Source organism: Pleurodeles waltl, chromosome 5 (assembly GCF_031143425.1).
Source record: "Pleurodeles waltl isolate 20211129_DDA chromosome 5, aPleWal1.hap1.20221129, whole genome shotgun sequence".
NCBI classification, from domain to species: domain Eukaryota; kingdom Metazoa; phylum Chordata; class Amphibia; order Caudata; family Salamandridae; genus Pleurodeles; species Pleurodeles waltl.
Genome location: NC_090444.1, coordinates 59552130 through 59573757, shown reverse-complemented (window position 1 = coordinate 59573757; position 21628 = coordinate 59552130). Strand labels below are relative to the sequence as shown.

The 21628-nt window shown below is 47.6% G+C and overlaps 1 protein-coding gene across 6 annotated transcripts in view; it reads right to left on the bottom strand.

Annotated features, from left to right (window-relative positions):
* Window positions 1-21628, bottom strand: part of ZNF512 (zinc finger protein 512) — a 398138-nt gene that overhangs the window by 12164 nt on the left and 364346 nt on the right. For all 6 annotated transcript variants that reach the window (XM_069233556.1, XM_069233557.1, XM_069233558.1 and 3 more), the window contains one exon: window positions 17651-17749. In XM_069233556.1, coding sequence (XP_069089657.1) covers window positions 17651-17749 — 99 coding nt within the window. The remainder of the gene's footprint in view (window positions 1-17650; window positions 17750-21628) is intronic.

The following is a 21628-nucleotide window of genomic DNA, read 5'->3' as shown; positions in this document are numbered from 1 at the left end:
GGAGGAGGGACATTGGCCTCCAAGTCACTAATTTCTTCCTCTGTGAGGTCATCATCAGAGGGGTTGGCTTTTTCAAACTCTGCCAACAGCTCCTGGAGCTGAATTTTGGTAGGCCTGGAGCCAATGGTTATTTTTTTGATATTACAGAGAGACCTTAGCTCCCTCATCTTAAGATGGAGGTAAGGTGTGGTGTCGAGTTCCACCACCTGCATCTCTGTATCAGACATTATTCTGCTAAGAGTTGGAATACTTTTTTAAGAATCTAAAACTGTTTCTAGAATCTAATTCAAACTTTTAACAAACTTTTAAACTCTAAAAGACAATGCTAAACAGGGACTTAACACACAAAGCCCTAGCAGGACTTTTAAGAATTTAGAAAAATTTCAAATTGCAAAAATGAATTTCTAATGACAATTTTGGAATTTGTCGTGTGATCAGGTATTGGCTGAGTAGTCCAGCAAATGCAAAGTCTTGTACCCCACCGCTGATCCACCAATGTAGGAAGTTGGCTCTGTATGTGCTATTTCAAAGTAAGGAATAGCATGCACAGAGTCCAAGGGTTCCCCTTAGAGGTAAAATAGTGGTAAAAATAGATAATACTAATGCTCTATTTTGTGGTAGTGGGGTCGAGCAGTAGGCTTATCCAAGGAGTAGTGTTAAGCATTTGTTGTACATACACATAGACAATAAATGAGGTACACACACTCAGGGACAAATCCAGCCAATAGGTTTTTGTATAGAAAAATATATTTTCTTAGTTTATTTTAAGAACCACAGGTTCAAATTCTACATGTAATATCTCATTTGAAAGGTATTGCAGGTAAGTACTTTAGGAACTTTAAATCATAAAAATTGCATGTATACTTTTCAAGTTATTGACAAATAGCTGTTTTAAAAGTGGACACTTAGTGCAATTTTCACAGTTCCTGGGGGAGGTAAGTTTTTGTTAGTTTTACCAGGTAAGTAAGACACTTACAGGGTTCAGTTCTTGGTCCAAGGTAGCCCACCGTTGGGGGTTCAGAGCAACCCCAAAGTCACCACACCAGCAGCTCAGGGCCGGTCAGGTGCAGAGTTCAAAGTGGTGCCCAAAACACATAGGCTAGAATGGAGAGAAGGGGGGTGCCCCGGTTCCGGTCTGCTTGCAGGTAAGTACCCGCGTCTTCGGAGGGCAGACCAGGGGGGTTTTGTAGGGCACCGGGGGGGACACAAGCCCACACAGAAATTTCACCCTCAGCAGCGCGGGGGCGGCCGGGTGCAGTGTAGAAACAAGCGTCGGGTTTGTAATGGAAGTCAATGGGAGATCTAGGGATCTCTTCAGCGCTGCAGGCAGGCAAGGGGGGGGTTCCTCGGGGAAACCTCCACTTGGTCAAGGGAGAGGGACTCCTGGGGGTCACTCCTCCAGTGAAAGTCCGGTCCTTCAGGTCCTGGGGGCTGCGGGTGCAGGGTCTCTCCCAGGTGTCGGGACTTAGGATTCAAAGAGTCGCGGTCAGGGGAAGCCTCGGGATTCCCTCTGCAGGCGGCGCTGTGGGGGCTCAGGGGGGACAGGTTTTGGTACTCACAGTATCAGAGTAGTCCTGGGGTCCCGCCTGAGGTGTTGGATCGCCACCAGCCGAGTCGGGGTCGCCGGGTGCAGTGTTGCAAGTCTCACGCTTCTTGCGGGGAGCTTGCAGGGTTCTTTCAAGGCTGCTGGAAACAAAGTTGCAGCCTTTCTTGGAGCAGGTCCGCTGTCCTCGGGAGTTTCTTGTCTTTTCGAAGCAGGGGCAGTCCTCAGAGGATGTCGAGGTCGCTGGTCCCTTTGGAAGGCGTCGCTGGAGCAGGATCTTTGGAAGGCAGGAGACAGGCCGGTGAGTTTCTGGAGCCAAGGCAGTTGTCGTCTTCTGGTCTTCCTCTGCAGGGGTTTTCAGCTAGGCAGTCCTTCTTCTTGTAGTTTGCAGGAATCTAATTTTCTAGGGTTCAGGGTAGCCCTTAAATACTAAATTTAAGGGCGTGTTTTAGGTCTGGGGGGTTAGTAGCCAATGGCTACTAGCCCTGAGGGTGGGTACACCCTCTTTGTGCCTCCTCCCAAGGGGAGGGGGTCACAATCCTAACCCTATTGGGGGAATCCTCCATCTGCAAGATGGAGGATTTCTAAAAGTTAGAGTCACTTCAGCTCAGGACACCTTAGGGGCTGTCCTGACTGGCCAGTGACTCCTCCTTGTTTTTCTCATTATTTTCTCCGGCCTTGCCGCCAAAAGTGGGGCCTGGCCGGAGGGGGCGGGCAACTCCACTAGCTGGAGTGTCCTGCTGGGTTGGCACAAAGGAGGTGAGCCTTTGAGGCTCACCGCCAGGTGTGACAATTCCTGCCTGGGGGAGGTGTTAGCATCTCCACCCAGTGCAGGCTTTGTTACTGGCCTCAGAGTGACAAAGGCACTCTCCCCATGGGGCCAGCAACATGTCTCGGTTTGTGGCAGGCTGCTAAAACTAGTCAGCCTACACAGATAGTCGGATAAGTTTCAGGGGGCACCTCTAAGGTGCCCTCTGGGGTGTATTTTACAATAAAATGTACACTGGCATCAGTGTGCATTTATTGTGCTGAGAAGTTTGATACCAAACTTCCCAGTTTTCAGTGTAGCCATTATGGTGCTGTGGAGTTCGTGTTTGACGGACTCCCAGACCATATACTCTTATGGCTACCCTGCACTTACAATGTCTAAGGTTTTGTTTAGACACTGTAGGGGTACCATGCTCATGCACTGGTACCCTCACCTATGGTATAGTGCACCCTGCCTTAGGGCTGTAAGGCCTGCTAGAGGGGTGTCTTACCTATACTGCATAGGCAGTGAGAGGCTGGCATGGCACCCTGAGGGGAGTGCCATGTCGACTTACTCGTTTTGTCCTCACTAGCACATACAAGCTGGCAAGCAGAGTGTCTGTGCTGAGTGAGAGGTCTCCAGGGTGGCATAAGACATGCTGCAGCCCTTAGAGACCTTCCTTGGCATCAGGGCCCTTGGTACTAGAAGTACCAGTTACAAGGGACTTATCTGGATGCCAGGGTCTGCCAATTGTGGATACAAAAGTACAGGTTAGGGAAAGAACACTGGTGCTGGGGCCTGGTTAGCAGGCCTCAGCACACTTTCAATTGTAAACATAGCATCAGCAAAGGCAAAAAGTCAGGGGGCAACCATGCCAAGGAGGCATTTCCTTACACAACCCCCCCCCAAACGAAAGAGGATGAGACTAACCTTTCCCAAGAGAGTCTTCATTTTCTAAGTGGAAGAACCTGGAAAGGCCATCTGCATTGGCATGGGCAGTCCCAGGTCTGTGTTCCACTATAAAGTCCATTCCCTGTAGGGAGATGGACCACCTCAACAGTTTAGGATTTTCACCTTTCATTTGCATCAGCCATTTGAGAGGTCTGTGGTCAGTTTGAACTAGGAAGTGAGTCCCAAAGAGGTATGGTCTCAGCTTCTTCAGGGACCAAACCACAGCAAAGGCCTCCCTCTCAATGGCACTCCAACGCTGCTCCCTGGGGAGTAACCTCCTGCTAATGAAAGCAACAGGCTGGTCAAGGCCATCATCATTTGTTTGGGACAAAACTGCCCCTATCCCATGTTCAGAGGCATCAGTCTGCACAATGAACTGCTTAGAATAATCTGGAGCTTTTAGAACTGGTGCTGAGCACATTGCTTGTTTCAGGGTGTCAAAGGCCTGTTGGCATTCTACAGTCCAGTTCACTTTCTTGGGCATTTTCTTGGAGGTGAGTTCAGTGAGGGCTGTCACAATGGATCCATATCCCTTCACAAACCTCCTGTAATACCCAGTCAAGCCAAGGAATGCCCTGACTTGAGTCTGGGTTTTTGGAGCTACCCAGTCCAGAATAGTCTGGATCTTGGGTTGGAGTGGCTGAACTTGGCCTCCACCTACAAGGTGTCCCAAGTAAACCACAGTTCCCTGCCCTATCTGGCATTTGGATGCCTTGATAGAGAGGCCTGCAGATTGCAGAGCCTTCAAAACCTTCTTCAGGTGGACCAGGTGATCCTGCCAGGTGGAGCTAAAGACAGCAATATCATCAAGATAAGCTGTGCTAAAGGACTCCAAGCCAGCAAGGACTTGATTCACCAACCTTTGGAAGGTGGCAGGGGCATTCTTTAAACCAAAGGGCATAACAGTAAACTGATAATGCCCATCAGGTGTGGAGAATGCTGTTTTCTCTTTTGCTCCAGGTGCCATTTTTATTTGCCAGTACCCTGCTGTCAAGTCAAAGGTACTTAAGAATTTGGCAGCACCTAATTTGTCTATGAGCTCATCAGCTCTTGGAATTGGATGAGCATCTGTCTTGGTGACAGAATTGAGCCCTCTGTAGTCCACACAAAACCTCATCTCTTTCTTTCCATCTTTGGTGTGAGGTTTGGGGACTAAGACCACTGGGCTAGCCCAGGGGCTGTCAGAGCGCTCAATTACTCCCAATTCCAGCATCTTGTGGACTTCCACCTTGATGCTTTCTTTAACATGGTCAGATTGTCTAAAGATTTTGTTCTTGACAGGCATGCTGTCTCCTGTGTCCACATCATGGGTACACAGGTGTGTCTGACCAGGGGTTAAGGAGAAGAGTTCAGGAAACTGTTGTAGGACTCTCCTACAATCAGCTTGCTGTTGGCCAGAGAGGGTGTCTGAGTAGATCACTCCATCTACTGTGCCATCTTTTGGGTCTGATGACAGAAGATCAGGGAGAGGTTCACTCTCTGCCTCCTGATCCTCATCTGTTACCATCAACAGATTGACATCAGCCCTGTCGTGGAAGAGCTTAAGGCGGTTTACATGGATCACCCTCTTGGGGCTCCTGCTTGTGCCCAGGTCCACCAGGTAGGTGACCTGACTCTTCCTTTCTAGTACTGGGTAAGGGCCACTCCATTTGTCCTGGAGTGCCCTGGGAGCCACAGGCTCCAGAACCCAGACTTTCTGCCCTGGTTGGAACTCAACCAGTGCAGCCTTTTGGTCATACCAAAACTTCTGGAGCTGTTGGCTGGCCTCAAGGTTTTTGGTTGCCTTTTCCATGTACTCTGCCATTCTAGAGCGAAGGCCAAGTACATAGTCCACTATGTCCTGTTTAGGCTCATGGAGAGGTCTCTCCCAGCCTTCTTTAACAAGGGCAAGTGGTCCCCTTACAGGGTGACCAAACAGAAGTTCAAAGGGTGAGAATCCTACTCCCTTCTGTGGCACCTCTCTGTAAGCGAAAAGCAGACATGGCAAGAGGACATCCCATCTCCTTTTGAGCTTTTCTGGGAGCCCCATGATCATGCCTTTTAATGTCTTGTTGAATCTCTCAACCAAGCCATTAGTTTGTGGATGGTATGGTGTAGTGAATTTATAAGTCACTCCACACTCATTCCACATGTGCTTTAGGTATGCTGACATGAAGTTGGTACCTCTGTCAGACACCACCTCCTTAGGGAAACCCACTCTGGTAAAGATACCAATGAGGGCCTTGGCTACTGCAGGGGCAGTAGTCGACCTAAGGGGAATAGCTTCAGGATACCTGGTAGCATGATCCACTACTACCAGGATATACATATTTCCTGAGGCTGTGGGAGGTTCTAGTGGACCAACTATGTCCACACCCACTCTTTCAAAGGGCACCCCCACCACTGGAAGTGGAATGAGGGGGGCCTTTGGATGCCCACCTGTCTTACCACTGGCTTGACAGGTGGGGCAGGAGAGGCAAAACTCCTTAACCATGTTGGACATATTGGGCCAGTAGAAGTGGTTGACTAACCTCTCCCACGTCTTGGTTTGTCCCAAATGTCCAGCAAGGGGAATGTCATGGGCCAATGTTAGGATGAACTTCCTGAACAGCTGAGGCACTACCACTCTCCTAGTGGCACCAGGTTTGGGGTCTCTGGCCTCAGTGTACAGGAGTCCATCTTCCCAATAGACCCTATGCGTTCCATTTTTCTTGCCTTTGGACTCTTCAGCAGCTTGCTGCCTAAGGCCTTCAAGAGAGGGACAGGTTTCTTGTCCCTTACACAGCTCCTCCCTTGAGGGTCCCCCTGGGCCTAAGAGCTCAACCTGATAAGGTTCAAGCTCCAAAGGCTCAGTTCCCTCAGAGGGCAGAACTTCTTCCTGAGAAGAGAGGTTCCCTTTCTTTTGCTGTGTTGCAGTTGGTTTCCCAACTGACTTTCCTTTCCTCTTGGTAGGCTGGGCCATTCTTCCAGACTCCAGCTCTACTTGTTCACCCTGTGCCTTGCATTGTGCTCTTGTTTTCACACACACCAGTTCAGGGATACCCAGCATTGCTGCATGGGTTTTTAGTTCTACCTCAGCCCATGCTGAGGACTCCAGGTCATTTCCAAGCAGACAGTCCACTGGGATATTTGAGGAGACCACCACCTGTTTCAGGCCATTGACCCCTCCCCATTCTAAAGTAACCATTGCCATGGGATGTACTTTTCTCTGATTGTCAGCGTTGGTGACTGTGTAAGTTTTTCCAGTCAGGTATTGGCCAGGGGAAACCAGTTTCTCTGTCACCATGGTGACACTGGCACCTGTATCCCTCAGGCCCTCTATTCTAGTCCCATTAATTAAGAGTTGCTGTCTGTATTTTTGCATGTTAGGCGGCCAGACAGCTAGTGTGGCTAAATCCACCCCACCCTCAGAAACTAGAGTAGCTTCAGTGTGGACCCTGATTTGCTCTGGGCACACTGTTGATCCCACTTGGAGACTAGCCATACCAGTGTTACCTGGATGGGAGTTTGGAGTGGAACCTTTCTTGGGACAGGCCTTGTCTCCAGTTTGGTGTCCATGCTGTTTACAGCTATGACACCAGGCCTTTTTGGGATCAAAGTTTTTACCCTTGTACCCATTGTTTTGTGAAGAGGCTCTGGGCCCACCCTCCTGTGCAGGTTTTTGGGGGCCTGTAGAAGACTCTTTACTATTTTTAGTTTTGGTTGTCTCATCACTCTTCCCCTGGGGAGTCTTTGTGACCCCTTTCTTTTGGTCACCCCCTGTTGAAGTCTTGGACACCCTTGTCTTGACCCAATGGTCCGCCTTCTTTCCCAATTCTTGGGGAGAAATTGGTCCTAGGTCTACCAGATGCTGATGCAGTTTATCATTGAAACAATTACTTAACAGGTGTTCTTTCACAAATAAATTGTACAGCCCATCATAATTACTTACACCACTGCCTTGAATCCAACCATCTAGTGTTTTCACTGAGTAGTCAACAAAGTCAACCCAGGTCTGGCTCGAGGATTTTTGAGCCCCCCTGAACCTAATCCTGTACTCCTCAGTGGAGAATCCAAAGCCCTCAATCAGGGTACCATTCATGAGGTCATAAGATTCTGCATCTTTTCCAGAGAGTGTGAGGAGTCTATCCCTACACTTTCCAGTGAACATTTCCCAAAGGAGAGCACCCCAGTGAGATCTGTTCACTTTTCTGGTTACACAAGCCCTCTCAAAAGCTGTGAACCACTTGGTGATGTCATCACCATCTTCAAATTTTGTCACAATCCCTTTGGGGATTTTTAACATGTCAGGAGAATCTCTGACCCTATTTATATTGCTGCCACCATTGATGGGTCCTAGGCCCATCTCTTGTCTTTCCCTTTCTATGGCTAGGAGCTGTCTCTCTAAAGCCAATCTTTTGGCCATCCTGGCTAACAGGAGGTCATCTTCACTGAGAGCATCCTCAGTGATTTCAGAAATGTGGGACCCTCCTGTGAGGGACTCACTATTTCTGACTAACACAGTTGGAGACAGGACTTGAGGGGTCCTGTTCTCCCTATTTAGGACTGGAGGAGGGACATTGGCCTCCAAGTCACTAATTTCTTCCTCTGTGAGGTCATCATCAGAGGGGTTGGCTTTTTCAAACTCTGCCAACAGCTCCTGGAGCTGAATTTTGGTAGGCCTGGAGCCAATGGTTATTTTTTTGATATTACAGAGAGACCTTAGCTCCCTCATCTTAAGATGGAGGTAAGGTGTGGTGTCGAGTTCCACCACCTGCATCTCTGTATCAGACATTATTCTGCTAAGAGTTGGAATACTTTTTTAAGAATCTAAAACTGTTTCTAGAATCTAATTCAAACTTTTAACAAACTTTTAAACTCTAAAAGACAATGCTAAACAGGGACTTAACACACAAAGCCCTAGCAGGACTTTTAAGAATTTAGAAAAATTTCAAATTGCAAAAATGAATTTCTAATGACAATTTTGGAATTTGTCGTGTGATCAGGTATTGGCTGAGTAGTCCAGCAAATGCAAAGTCTTGTACCCCACCGCTGATCCACCAATGTAGGAAGTTGGCTCTGTATGTGCTATTTCAAAGTAAGGAATAGCATGCACAGAGTCCAAGGGTTCCCCTTAGAGGTAAAATAGTGGTAAAAATAGATAATACTAATGCTCTATTTTGTGGTAGTGGGGTCGAGCAGTAGGCTTATCCAAGGAGTAGTGTTAAGCATTTGTTGTACATACACATAGACAATAAATGAGGTACACACACTCAGGGACAAATCCAGCCAATAGGTTTTTGTATAGAAAAATATATTTTCTTAGTTTATTTTAAGAACCACAGGTTCAAATTCTACATGTAATATCTCATTTGAAAGGTATTGCAGGTAAGTACTTTAGGAACTTTAAATCATAAAAATTGCATGTATACTTTTCAAGTTATTGACAAATAGCTGTTTTAAAAGTGGACACTTAGTGCAATTTTCACAGTTCCTGGGGGAGGTAAGTTTTTGTTAGTTTTACCAGGTAAGTAAGACACTTACAGGGTTCAGTTCTTGGTCCAAGGTAGCCCACCGTTGGGGGTTCAGAGCAACCCCAAAGTCACCACACCAGCAGCTCAGGGCCGGTCAGGTGCAGAGTTCAAAGTGGTGCCCAAAACACATAGGCTAGAATGGAGAGAAGGGGGGTGCCCCGGTTCCGGTCTGCTTGCAGGTAAGTACCCGCGTCTTCGGAGGGCAGACCAGGGGGGTTTTGTAGGGCACCGGGGGGGACACAAGCCCACACAGAAATTTCACCCTCAGCAGCGCGGGGGCGGCCGGGTGCAGTGTAGAAACAAGCGTCAGGTTTGTAATGGAAGTCAATGGGAGATCTAGGGATCTCTTCAGCGCTGCAGGCAGGCAAGGGGGGGGTTCCTCGGGGAAACCTCCACTTGGTCAAGGGAGAGGGACTCCTGGGGGTCACTCCTCCAGTGAAAGTCCGGTCCTTCAGGTCCTGGGGGCTGCGGGTGCAGGGTCTCTCCCAGGTGTCGGGACTTAGGATTCAAAGAGTCGCGGTCAGGGGAAGCCTCGGGATTCCCTCTGCAGGCGGCGCTGTGGGGGCTCAGGGGGGACAGGTTTTGGTACTCACAGTATCAGAGTAGTCCTGGGGTCCCGCCTGAGGTGTTGGATCGCCACCAGCCGAGTCGGGGTCGCCGGGTGCAGTGTTGCAAGTCTCACGCTTCTTGCGGGGAGCTTGCAGGGTTCTTTCAAGGCTGCTGGAAACAAAGTTGCAGCCTTTCTTGGAGCAGGTCCGCTGTCCTCGGGAGTTTCTTGTCTTTTCGAAGCAGGGGCAGTCCTCAGAGGATGTCGAGGTCGCTGGTCCCTTTGGAAGGCGTCGCTGGAGCAGGATCTTTGGAAGGCAGGAGACAGGCCGGTGAGTTTCTGGAGCCAAGGCAGTTGTCGTCTTCTGGTCTTCCTCTGCAGGGGTTTTCAGCTAGGCAGTCCTTCTTCTTGTAGTTTGCAGGAATCTAATTTTCTAGGGTTCAGGGTAGCCCTTAAATACTAAATTTAAGGGCGTGTTTTAGGTCTGGGGGGTTAGTAGCCAATGGCTACTAGCCCTGAGGGTGGGTACACCCTCTTTGTGCCTCCTCCCAAGGGGAGGGGGTCACAATCCTAACCCTATTGGGGGAATCCTCCATCTGCAAGATGGAGGATTTCTAAAAGTTAGAGTCACTTCAGCTCAGGACACCTTAGGGGCTGTCCTGACTGGCCAGTGACTCCTCCTTGTTTTTCTCATTATTTTCTCCGGCCTTGCCGCCAAAAGTGGGGCCTGGCCGGAGGGGGCGGGCAACTCCACTAGCTGGAGTGTCCTGCTGGGTTGGCACAAAGGAGGTGAGCCTTTGAGGCTCACCGCCAGGTGTGACAATTCCTGCCTGGGGGAGGTGTTAGCATCTCCACCCAGTGCAGGCTTTGTTACTGGCCTCAGAGTGACAAAGGCACTCTCCCCATGGGGCCAGCAACATGTCTCGGTTTGTGGCAGGCTGCTAAAACTAGTCAGCCTACACAGATAGTCGGATAAGTTTCAGGGGGCACCTCTAAGGTGCCCTCTGGGGTGTATTTTACAATAAAATGTACACTGGCATCAGTGTGCATTTATTGTGCTGAGAAGTTTGATACCAAACTTCCCAGTTTTCAGTGTAGCCATTATGGTGCTGTGGAGTTCGTGTTTGACGGACTCCCAGACCATATACTCTTATGGCTACCCTGCACTTACAATGTCTAAGGTTTTGTTTAGACACTGTAGGGGTACCATGCTCATGCACTGGTACCCTCACCTATGGTATAGTGCACCCTGCCTTAGGGCTGTAAGGCCTGCTAGAGGGGTGTCTTACCTATACTGCATAGGCAGTGAGAGGCTGGCATGGCACCCTGAGGGGAGTGCCATGTCGACTTACTCGTTTTGTCCTCACTAGCACATACAAGCTGGCAAGCAGAGTGTCTGTGCTGAGTGAGAGGTCTCCAGGGTGGCATAAGACATGCTGCAGCCCTTAGAGACCTTCCTTGGCATCAGGGCCCTTGGTACTAGAAGTACCAGTTACAAGGGACTTATCTGGATGCCAGGGTCTGCCAATTGTGGATACAAAAGTACAGGTTAGGGAAAGAACACTGGTGCTGGGGCCTGGTTAGCAGGCCTCAGCACACTTTCAATTGTAAACATAGCATCAGCAAAGGCAAAAAGTCAGGGGGCAACCATGCCAAGGAGGCATTTCCTTACACGGCTCCATTGCGCATGGGCGTCGACTCCATCTTAGATTGTTTTCCCCGCTGAAGGTGAGGTAGGAGTTGAGAGTATACTAGATGTGCCCATGCAATAAAGTAGGTAAGTATGTACATAATGTGTCTTAAAAGAATATTTATTTACAAATTTACAATTCTTATTCAACTAACAACAGCTACAGGCTCCCGGGGAGGTGGGAGGGCGCATGTGAATCTGCAGCGTCTCTTGCCACGAACAGATGTACACCGGGTAAGTGACATTTTCCGTTCGGTGGCATGTGTAGCTGCAGATATACATGCTGTGCATAGACTAATAAGCAGTAATCTCCCCAAAAAGCGGTGGCTTAGCCTGTAGGAGTTGAAGTTGTCTGAAATAATGTTCTCAATACAGCCTGTCCTACTGTGGCTTGTTGTGTTGTTAACACATCTACACAGTAATGCTTTGTGAATGTATGAGGCGTGGACCATGTGGCTGCCTTACAGATTTCTGTCAGAGGTATATTCCCCAGAAAAGCCATTGTGGCGCCTTTTTTCCTAGTGGAATGCGCTCTTGGTGTAATAGGTAGATCTCTTTTTGCTTTAATATAGCAAGTTTGAATACATTCAACTTTCCATCTGGCGATGCCTTGTTTGGATATAGGATTACCTGCATGAGGTTTTTGGAAGGCTACAAACAATTGTTTTGTTTTACGAAATTGTTCTGTCCTGTCAATGTAATACATTAGTGCTCTTTTTATGTCTAATGTATGTAAGGCTCTTTTGGCTACTGAGTCTGGTTGTGGAAAGAAGACTGGGAGTTCCACTGTTTGGTTTAGGTGGAATGGCGATATGACCTTTGGTAGGAATTTGAGATTTGTACGGAGAACAACTTTATGTTTATGTATTTGTATAAAGGGTTCTTGTATAGTAAATGCTTGTATCTCACTTACTCTTCTAAGTGATGTGATAGCTATTAGAAAGGCTACTTTCCAAGTTAAGTATTGCATGTCACACGAGTGCATGTGTTCGAATGGTAGTCCCATGAGTCGTGTTAATACAATATTAAGGCTCCACAAAGGTACTGGTGGTGTTCTTGGGGGTATGATTCTTTTTAGTCCCTCCATAAATGCTTTGATGACTGGAATTCTAAAAAGCGATGTTGAATGTGTAATCTGCAGATAGGCAGATATTGCTGTGAGATGTATTTTAATTGAAGAGAATGCTAACTTAGACTTTAGTAAGTGTAATAAGTAGCCTACAATGTCCTTTGCGGAAGCATGTATTGGTTGAATTTGATTAGTGTGGCAGTAGTAAACAAGTCTTTTCCTTTTGTTTGCGTAACAATGTCTTGAAGTGGGTTTTCTAGCTTGTTTAATGACCTCCATACATTCTTGTGTAAGGTCTAAGTGTCCAAATTCTAAGACTTCAGGAGCCAGATTGCTAGATTGAGCGATGCTGGATTTGGGTGTCTGATCTGTTGTTTGTGTTGCGTTAACAGATCTGGCCTGTTTGGTAATTTGATGTGAGGTACTACTGATAAGTCCAGCAGTGTTGTGTACCACGGTTGGCGAGCCCAGGTTGGTGCTATGAGTATTAGTTTGAGTTTGTTTTGACTTAGTTTGTTTACCAGATAAGGAATGAGTGGGAGAGGGGGAAAAGCGTAAGCAAATATCCCTGACCAACTGATCCATAATGCATTGCCCTTGGATTGAGGGTGTGGCTACCTGGACGCGAGGTTTTGGCATTTTGCGTTTTCTTTTGTTGCGAATTGGTCTATTTGTGGTGTTCCCCAGCGTAGGAAGTAATCTTGCAGGATCTGGGGATGAATTTCCCATTCGTGTGTTTGTTGGTGATCTCGAATGAGACTGTCGGGCAACTGATTCTGAATGCCTGGGATGTATTGTGCTATTAGGCGAATGTGATTGTGAATTGCCCAATGCCAAAGTTTTTGTGCTAAGAGACACAGTTGTGGCGAGTGTGTCCCTCCTTGTTTCTTGAGATAATACATTGTTGTCATGTTGTCGGTTTTGACAAGAATGTGTTTGTGGGCTATTAGTGGTTGAAACACTTTTAATGCTAGAAACACTGCCAACAGTTCTAAATGATTTATGTGAAGTTGTTTTTGTTGATTGTCCCATTGTACCTGTATGCTGTGCTGGTTGGGGTGTGCTCCCCACCCCATGGAAGCATCTGTTGTTATTACGTCTTGAGGCACTGGGTTCTGGAATGGCCGCCCTTGGTTTAAATTTATAGGGTTCCACCATTGAAGCGAGAAGTGTGTCTGGCGGTCTACTAACACGGGATCTTGGAGTTGACCCTGTGCTTGTGTCCATTGTTTTGCTAGGCACTGTTATAAGGGCCGCATGTGTAATCTCGCGTTTGGGACAATGGCTATGCATGAAGACCTTATGCCTAGAAGTTTCATTACAAACCTTACTTGGTAGTGTTGGTTTGGCTGTATGTTTGATGTTATAGTTTGGAATGCTTGGACCCTTTGTGGACTTGGAGTGGCAATCGCTTTTTGTGCGTTGAGTGTTGCTCCCAAGTATTGTTGTATTTGGGATGGCTGCAGATGTGATTTCTGGTAATTTATAGAAAATCCTAGTTTGTGTAGAGTTTCTATAATATATTGTGTGTGAAGAAGACACTGTTGTTGAGTGATGGTTTTTATTAGCCAGTCGTCTAAGTATGGGAATACGTGCATGTGCTGTCTCCTTATGTGAGCGGCTACTACTGCAAGGCATTTTGTGAATACCCTTGGGACTGTTGTTATCCCGAACGGTAACACTTTGAATTGATAGTGCACGCCGTGTATTACAAACCTTAAGTATTTTCTGTGAGAAGGATGTATGGGTATGTGAAAGTAGGCATCCTTGAGATCTAACGTTGACATGTAGTCCTCTTTTTTTTAGTAAGGGAACCACGTCTTGAAGTGTTACCATGTGGAAGTGATCCAATTTGATGAAGAGATTCAGTGTTCTGAGGTCTAATATAGGTCTTAACGTTTTGTCCTTTTTTGGAATTAGGAAATATAGTGAGTAGACACCTGTTCCTTTCTGATGGTTGGGTACTAACTCTATTGCTTGTTTTTGTAATAATGCTTGGACCTCTAGTTGTAATAGGTCTAAGTGCTGTTTGGACATACTGTGTGCCCTTGGGGGCACATCTGGCGGGAAATTTATGAATTCTATGCAATAACCATGTTGGATAATGGCTAGGACCCATGCGTCCGTAGTTATGTGTGTCCAGTTTCGGTAGTATGCGGTAAGTCTCCCCCCCACTGGTGTTAAGTGTTGGGGTTTTGTGACATTGAAGTCACTGTTTGGTTTGACTTGTCTTAGGTGTTTGGAATTTTCCCCTTCCTCTTGGGAATTGTCCACCTCTATATGAGCCACAAAACCCTCCTCTCTGGTATTGTCCCTGATAGGTAGGTCTTGTTTGCGAGGTGGAAGGCTCTGGTGTTTGCATTCGAAACCCCCCTCTAAATTGTGGCTTTCTAAATGTGCCTCTGCTCTGTGGGGAGTATAGCGCGCCCATGGCTTTGGCCGTGTCCTTCTTTAATTTTTCAATTGCTGTGCCCACTTCCGGCCCAAACAATTGTTCCTGGTTAAAAGGCATGTTTAAGACAGCTTGTTGGATTTCTGGCATGAATCCTGAGCTTCGTAACCATGCCTGCCTGTGAATGGTTACCGCAGTGTTGCCTGTTAGTGCTGCTGTGTCTGCTGAGTCTAATGCAAACATTATTTGGTTGTTGGATATTACTTGTCCTTCTTCCACAACCTGTTGGGCACGTTTCTGGTGTTCTTTGGGCAAGTGCTGTATAATGTGTTGCATCTTGTCCCAGTGTGCCCTGTCGTAGCGAGCCAGTAGGGCTTGTGAGTTTGCGATCCGCCATTGATTGGCTGCCTGTGCTGCCACTAGTTTGCCCGCTGCATCAAACTTCCTACTCTCTTTGTTAGGCGGTGGAGCGTCTCCTGACGATTGAGAGTTTGCCCTCTTTCTTGCTGCTCCTACAACCACAGAGTCTTGTGTAAGTTGCTGTGTTATAAACACAGGGTCCGTTGGGGGAGGCTTGTATTTTTTCTCCACCCTAGGTGTGATAGCCCTTCCTTTAACTGGCTCTTGGAATACCTGTTTTGCATGCTTGAGCATGCCCGGGAGCATTGGCAGACTCTGGTAGGAAGTGTGGGTGTATGCCAAGGTGTTGAACAGGAAATCATCCTCTATTGGCTCGGAATTGTTTGCTACATTGTGGAACGTAGCTGCCCTTGATAGTACCTGCGTATATGCCGTACTGTCCTCTGGAGGTGACGGCATTGTTGGGTAACAATCTGGGCTGTTGTCTGATACTGGAGCATCATATAAGTCCCATGCATCCGGATCATCCTGTGTCATCCCTGTGTGCGTAGGTGACTGCATTGGAGGTGTTGTTACCGGGGACAGCGGTGGTGAGTGTAGTGGGGAAGGTTGTGGCGAAAACCTTGGTGGTGGGGTTTTATCTCTGCCCACCTTCGGCTGCATTTCTGACTCATGAAATGCCAGCTTTCGTTTGGTTTTGATTGGAGGAAGAGTTTGTATTTTTCCAGTCTCTTTCTGGATATGCAACCTCCTTTGCGTATGGTCTGGTTTCCCCCATACTTATTTCCTGCTCAAATCTGTGTTTTTCTTGCATTTGGCTGGAAAGTCCTTGCTCTTCTGTGTCTAAGAGCTTCTTTTCGGCTCCAAAGCCGTTTTTTTCGGTACAGATGCTTCCGATAAAGTATTTTTCGGTTCCGACGTTACTTTTCTCACCTTGGGTGAGTCGAACTCTCGGTGTCGAGATCGTTTGATGCCTGAATCTCAACCGGAGTCGGATGTCTTCGCCAATTCTTTGGCCTTTTTCGGTGCTGATGTTTGGTCACCTTCTTTTCGATGGGTTAAGCCATGGCCTGCTGGTGGTGGCATCCCCTTGGCCTTAACGATCTTTGTGTGAGTCTTGGACGGGGCAGTTTTACTCACTGTTTTCTGCATCGTCGTGGGTCGCTCACTTTCGGATTCGTCAGAGTCCGTCCCCTGGATGGAAATTCTTTCCTCCTCTTCAACGTCGAGTTGTTCTCTCGGTGTCGACGCCATTTGTAGTCTTCTCGCTCTTCGATCACGTAGGATCTTTTTTGATCGAAACACCCGACAGGCCTCACAAGTATCCTCCCTGTGTTCTGGTGATAAACACAGATTACAGACCAAGTGTTGGTCTGTATAAGGATACTTCGAGTGGCACTTCGGACAGAAACGGAAGGGGGTCCGGTCCATTAGTCTGGGACGACGGGTGTGGTCGGGCCCACCAGGCCTCGATGAAGAGTGGAAGCGCCGAAGCGGTCTTGATGTCGGTGCCGATACACTAACACTAAACCGGTACCGAACGAGAACAATACCGTCAAATTTTCGATACTTTAGCTAACTTTCCCGATTAGAAATACGGAGCGAAGAGGAACACGTCTGAACCCGATGGCGGAAAGAAAACAATCTAAGATGGAGTCGACGCCCATGCGCAATGGAGCCCAAAGGGAGGAGTCACTCAGTCCTGTGACTCGAAAAGACTTTTTCGAAGAAAAACAACTTGTAACTCCGAGCCCAACACTAGATGGCAGGAACAGTGCACAGCATGTGTATCTGCAGCTACACAAGCCATCGAATATATCACAACATTTATGTTTGCATGAGATGTTTAATAATCCACTGTGACTTACAATGGCTTCTTGATCTTGGAACTCTAACCTGGGAGTTCTTAGGCTTGCAAGTAGGTGAAGTGAGCTGAACCTCCACATACAAGGGAGCAGAGGTACAAAGGAGAGGAGTGTGGGTAAAATGAATAAATAACTTTTTAAGGAGGAGTAGTGGAGGCTGGAGGAGCAGATAGGGGTGCGGGGGGATACGATGAAGGCTTCTGCATTAGTGAAGCTTGCAGTGGTTTAGTTTGCATTCTAGTGGAGTGAAAACATGGGCAGCAGAGAAACATGCAGATGTCGACCAGGCTGTAGTGGACATGATGCCAGTGAATGTGAGGAAGCCTCGTTTTGCTGTCAAGGAGATGAGGCGCGAGTCAAGGAAGCGGTCGCAGGCATAATCAATACATTGTTTTGGATGTAGTAGGCAAGGAGAAATAACTGGACAGTCGTGGCGGTTTTGAGCATAAAGCAGTCATTTGCTGAGGGGTAGTCTACTGCAAGTGCAACGAACGGGATAGTCGAGAGTAGGAAAGGAAACTAGAAGGGGAAATGGCTAAGACACAAGTCTAGAAAGATACCGAATAGGTAGTGATGCAGCTGTACATTGGCAAAACACCAGCACATCGACTAAGGTAGGCAAACAAGGAAGGGGAGCTAGGATAGTGAAGTCACAATAATACTATCCAAGGTTTAGTTTCATATTTCACACACAAAGGAGGAGACACCAGGATCAGTATCTAAACTTGTAGGCTTTGTTAGGTGGGTCAAGAGTTCCAGAATGCATCAGAGATACTCCTGAGAAGGTCTCTGTTGCATAAGAAACATGTCAGGACGGCTCACAGGGCTGGATCTGTTTAACAATATGTTGTTCAAGGAACAGAAGACTGTGTTTAAAAAAAAGCAGCTCTTGCTTTTCAGGCACACACCAAAGTAGTAAAGTGAGCAGAATCCGTAGCGAGACTGAGCGTGAAGTAGATCTAGGTGTCGAGGCAACGGTCTGCTTACACGTACCTCACAATGTGCCCAATTGATGTGATACTTCACACCACTTTCAGAGCTGAATTCCTTGTCGCAAATCAGACACTTGTATTTCCCAGCAACAAAGTCCCCCTGAGATACAGAGAAAAAAGAAGAAAACAAATATTACAATAAATAAATAGTAATACATAGCACCTTTTCTCAAATAACAAATAGATGATGAGGCGAGGGAAGGAATGTATATGGAACTGCTATACGCAGACAAAGGAGTAACAAGCATTAGCAATGCAATGGGTCTCGTATTTTTTCAAGTTAGAGCTATTAGCATTGTAAACTCCTAACTAGACTTTTCTTGCCATATAAATTGAAAATGAAAAGTAAAACAGTTGACATAAGTGAGCTGATTCAAAGTGCCACGAGCGCGAAGAGACACAAAAATAAAATGAAGTTTGCAGTCAAATGCATTGGCAAATGTGCAATTATCAATGTAACAGGGTCGATGGCCAAGAAGGTAACAAAACTGCCCCAAGGAGGGACAAACGTAAAGCATTTACCAATGATAAAGGATTTTTTAAAGGCAAGCCCATCAATGAGTGATAATGATGTGTGTGAGGTGGGCGTAGTTGAAAGGCCACAAATAGATTACAACAGGCCAGAGCGCTGGCACGCTCAACCTAAAAATCACACACACTGAAGTCTCCAGACTCTGAGCCATAGACATAGAGAAGCTGAGGGATTGACAGTATTTATGGGATCTCACTGCAGACAGCATTGCAAAAACAAACTGTAGCATATACTTAGACTGGACGACCTCTTGTTTAAATTTCCAGCTCCTGTTCTGGGAACTACTATTCCTTTTATTAGTCTGTGGACATTACAGTGAACTGCACAGAAATCATACCGAACCTCAGCCTCAAATACCGGGCATTAGGCGCTGAAGGAGAAAATACCTCTAAATAATTGCATTCTATTAGCTGACCTGCATTCATGGATATTGTTGTCCACTTGCCGGTCATGAGAAAAAAGTGCACGCCACATAGGCTTTATGAACCCGCTTCTGAAGCCACCTGAGTCACAACTTTCCCGAAATGGCACTACCTTGACTGCGACTTGTCCTGCCCATATTGCTCCTGAATGATTTTATGCCTTGGTGCTATGATGGCGCAGGTCACCTGTAAGGAAATGCCTCCTTGGCATGGTTGCCCCCTGACTTTTTGCCTTTGCTGATGCTATGTTTACAATTGAAAGTGTGCTGAGGCCTGCTAACCAGGCCCCAGCACCAGTGTTCTTTCCCTAACCTGTACTTTTGTATCCACAATTGGCAGACCCTGGCATCCAGATAAGTCCCTTGTAACTGGTACTTCTAGTACCAAGGGCCCTGATGCCAAGGAAGGTCTCTAAGGGCTGCAGCATGTCTTATGCCACCCTGGAGACCCCTCACTCAGCACAGACACACTGCTTGCCAGCTTGTGTGTGCTAGTGAGGACAAAACGAGTAAGTCGACATGGCACTCCCCTCAGGGTGCCATGCCAGCCTCTCACTGCCTATGCAGTATAGGTAAGACACCCCTCTAGCAGGCCTTACAGCCCTAAGGCAGGGTGCACTATACCATAGGTGAGGGTACCAGTGCATGAGCATGGTACCCCTACAGTGTCTAAACAAAACCTTAGACATTGTAAGTGCAGGGTAGCCATAAGAGTATATGGTCTGGGAGTCTGTCAAACACGAACTCCACAGCACCATAATGGCTACACTGAAAACTGGGAAGTTTGGTATCAAACTTCTCAGCACAATAAATGCACACTGATGCCAGTGTACATTTTATTGTAAAATACACCACAGAGGGCACCTTAGAGGTGCCCCCTGAAACTTAACCGACTATCTGTGTAGGCTGACTAGTTTTAGCAGCCTGCCACAAACCGAGACATGTTGCTGGCCCCATGGGGAGAGTGCCTTTGTCACTCTGAGGCCAGTAACAAAGCCTGCACTGGGTGGAGATGCTAACACCTCTCCCGGGCAGGAATTGTCACACCTGGCGGTGAGCCTCAAAGGCTCACCTCCTTTGTGCCAACCCAGCAGGACACTCCAGCTAGTGGAGTTGCCCGCCCCCTCCGGCCAGGCCCCACTTTTGGCGGCAAGGCCGGAGAAAATAATGAGAATAACAAGGAGGAGTCACTGGCCAGTCAGGACAGCCCCTAAGGTGTCCTGAGCTGAGGTGACTCTAACTTTTAGAAATCCTCCATCTTGCAGATGGAGGATTCCCCCCAATAGGATTAGGGATGTGACCCCCTCCCCTTGGGAGGAGGCACAAAGAGGGTGTACCCACCCTCAGGGCTAGTGGCCATTGGCTACTAACCCCCCAGACCTAAACACGCCCTTAAATTTAGTATTTAAGGGCTACCCTGAACCCTAGAAAATTAGATTCCTGCAACTACAAGAAGAAGGACTGCCTAGCTGAAAACCCCTGCAGCGGAAGACCAGAAGACGACAACTGCCTTGGCTCCAGAAACTCACCGGCCTGTCTCCTGCCTTCCAAAGATCCTGCTCCAGCGACGCCTTCCAAAGGGACCAGCGACCTCGACATCCTCTGAGGACTGCCCCTGCTTCGAAAAGACAAGAAACTCCCGAGGACAGCGGACCTGCTCCAAGAAAAGCTGCAACTTCGTTTCCAGCAGCTTTAAAGAACCCTGCAAGCTCCCCGCAAGAAGCGTGAGACTTGCAACACTGCACCCGGCGACCCCGACTCGGCTGGTGGCGATCCAACACCTCAGGAGGGACCCCAGGACTACTCTGATACTGTGAGTACCAAAACCTGTCCCCCCTGAGCCCCCACAGCGCCGCCTGCAGAGGGAATCCCGAGGCTTCCCCTGACCGCGACTCTTTGAACCTAAAGTCCCGACGCCTGGGAGAGACCCTGCACCCGCAGCCCCCAGGACCTGAAGGACCGGACTTTCACTGGAGAAGTGACCCCCAGGAGTCCCTCTCCCTTGCCCAAGTGGAGGTTTCCCCGAGGAATCCCCCCCTTGCCTGCCTGCAGCGCTGAAGAGATCCCGAGATCTCTCATAGACTAACATTGCGAACCCGACGCCTGTTTCTACACTGCACCCGGCCGCCCCCGCGCTGCTGAGGGTGAAATTTCTGTGTGGACCTGTGTCCCCCCCGGTGCCCTACAAAACCCCCCTGGTCTGCCCTCCGAAGACGCGGGTACTTACCTGCAAGCAGACCGGAACCGGGGCACCCCCCTTCTCTCCATTCTAGCCTATGTGTTTTGGGCACCACTTTGAACTCTGCACCTGACCGGCCCTGAGCTGCTGGTGTGGTGACTTTGGGGTTGCTCTGAACCCCCAACGGTGGGCTACCTTGGACCAAGAACTGAACCCTGTAAGTGTCCTACTTACCTGGTAAAACTAACAAAAACTTACCTCCCCCAGGAACTGTGAAAATTGCACTAAGTGTCCACTTTTGAAATAGCTATTTGTGAATAACTTGAAAAGTATACATGCAATTTTGATGATTTGAAGTTCCTAAAGTACTTACCTGCAATACCTTTCGAATGAGATATTCCATGTAGAATTTGAACCTGTGGTTCTTAAAATAAACTAAGAAAAGTTATTTTTCTATATAAAAACCTATTGGCTGGATTTGTCTCTGAGTGTGTGTACCTCATTTATTGTCTATGTGTATGTACAACAAATGCTTAACACTACTCCTTGGATAAGCCTACTGCTCGACCACACTACCACAAAATAGAGCATTAGTATTATCTATTTTTACCACTATTTTACCTCTAAGGGGAACCCTTGGACTCTGTGCATGCTATTCCTTACTTTGAAATAGCACATACAGAGCCAACTTCCTACATCACCCAAGAGAACCTCAACAGCCTAAGGCTGGAGAGTGTTTTTACTTTCAAGAAGGTTATAGCACTTAGAGAACCTGCCTCCAACAGCTGTCCTCCTTGACATGTTTCTTCAGATTCACAACTGTTTAGCAGAGTGGAAGATGAGCTTA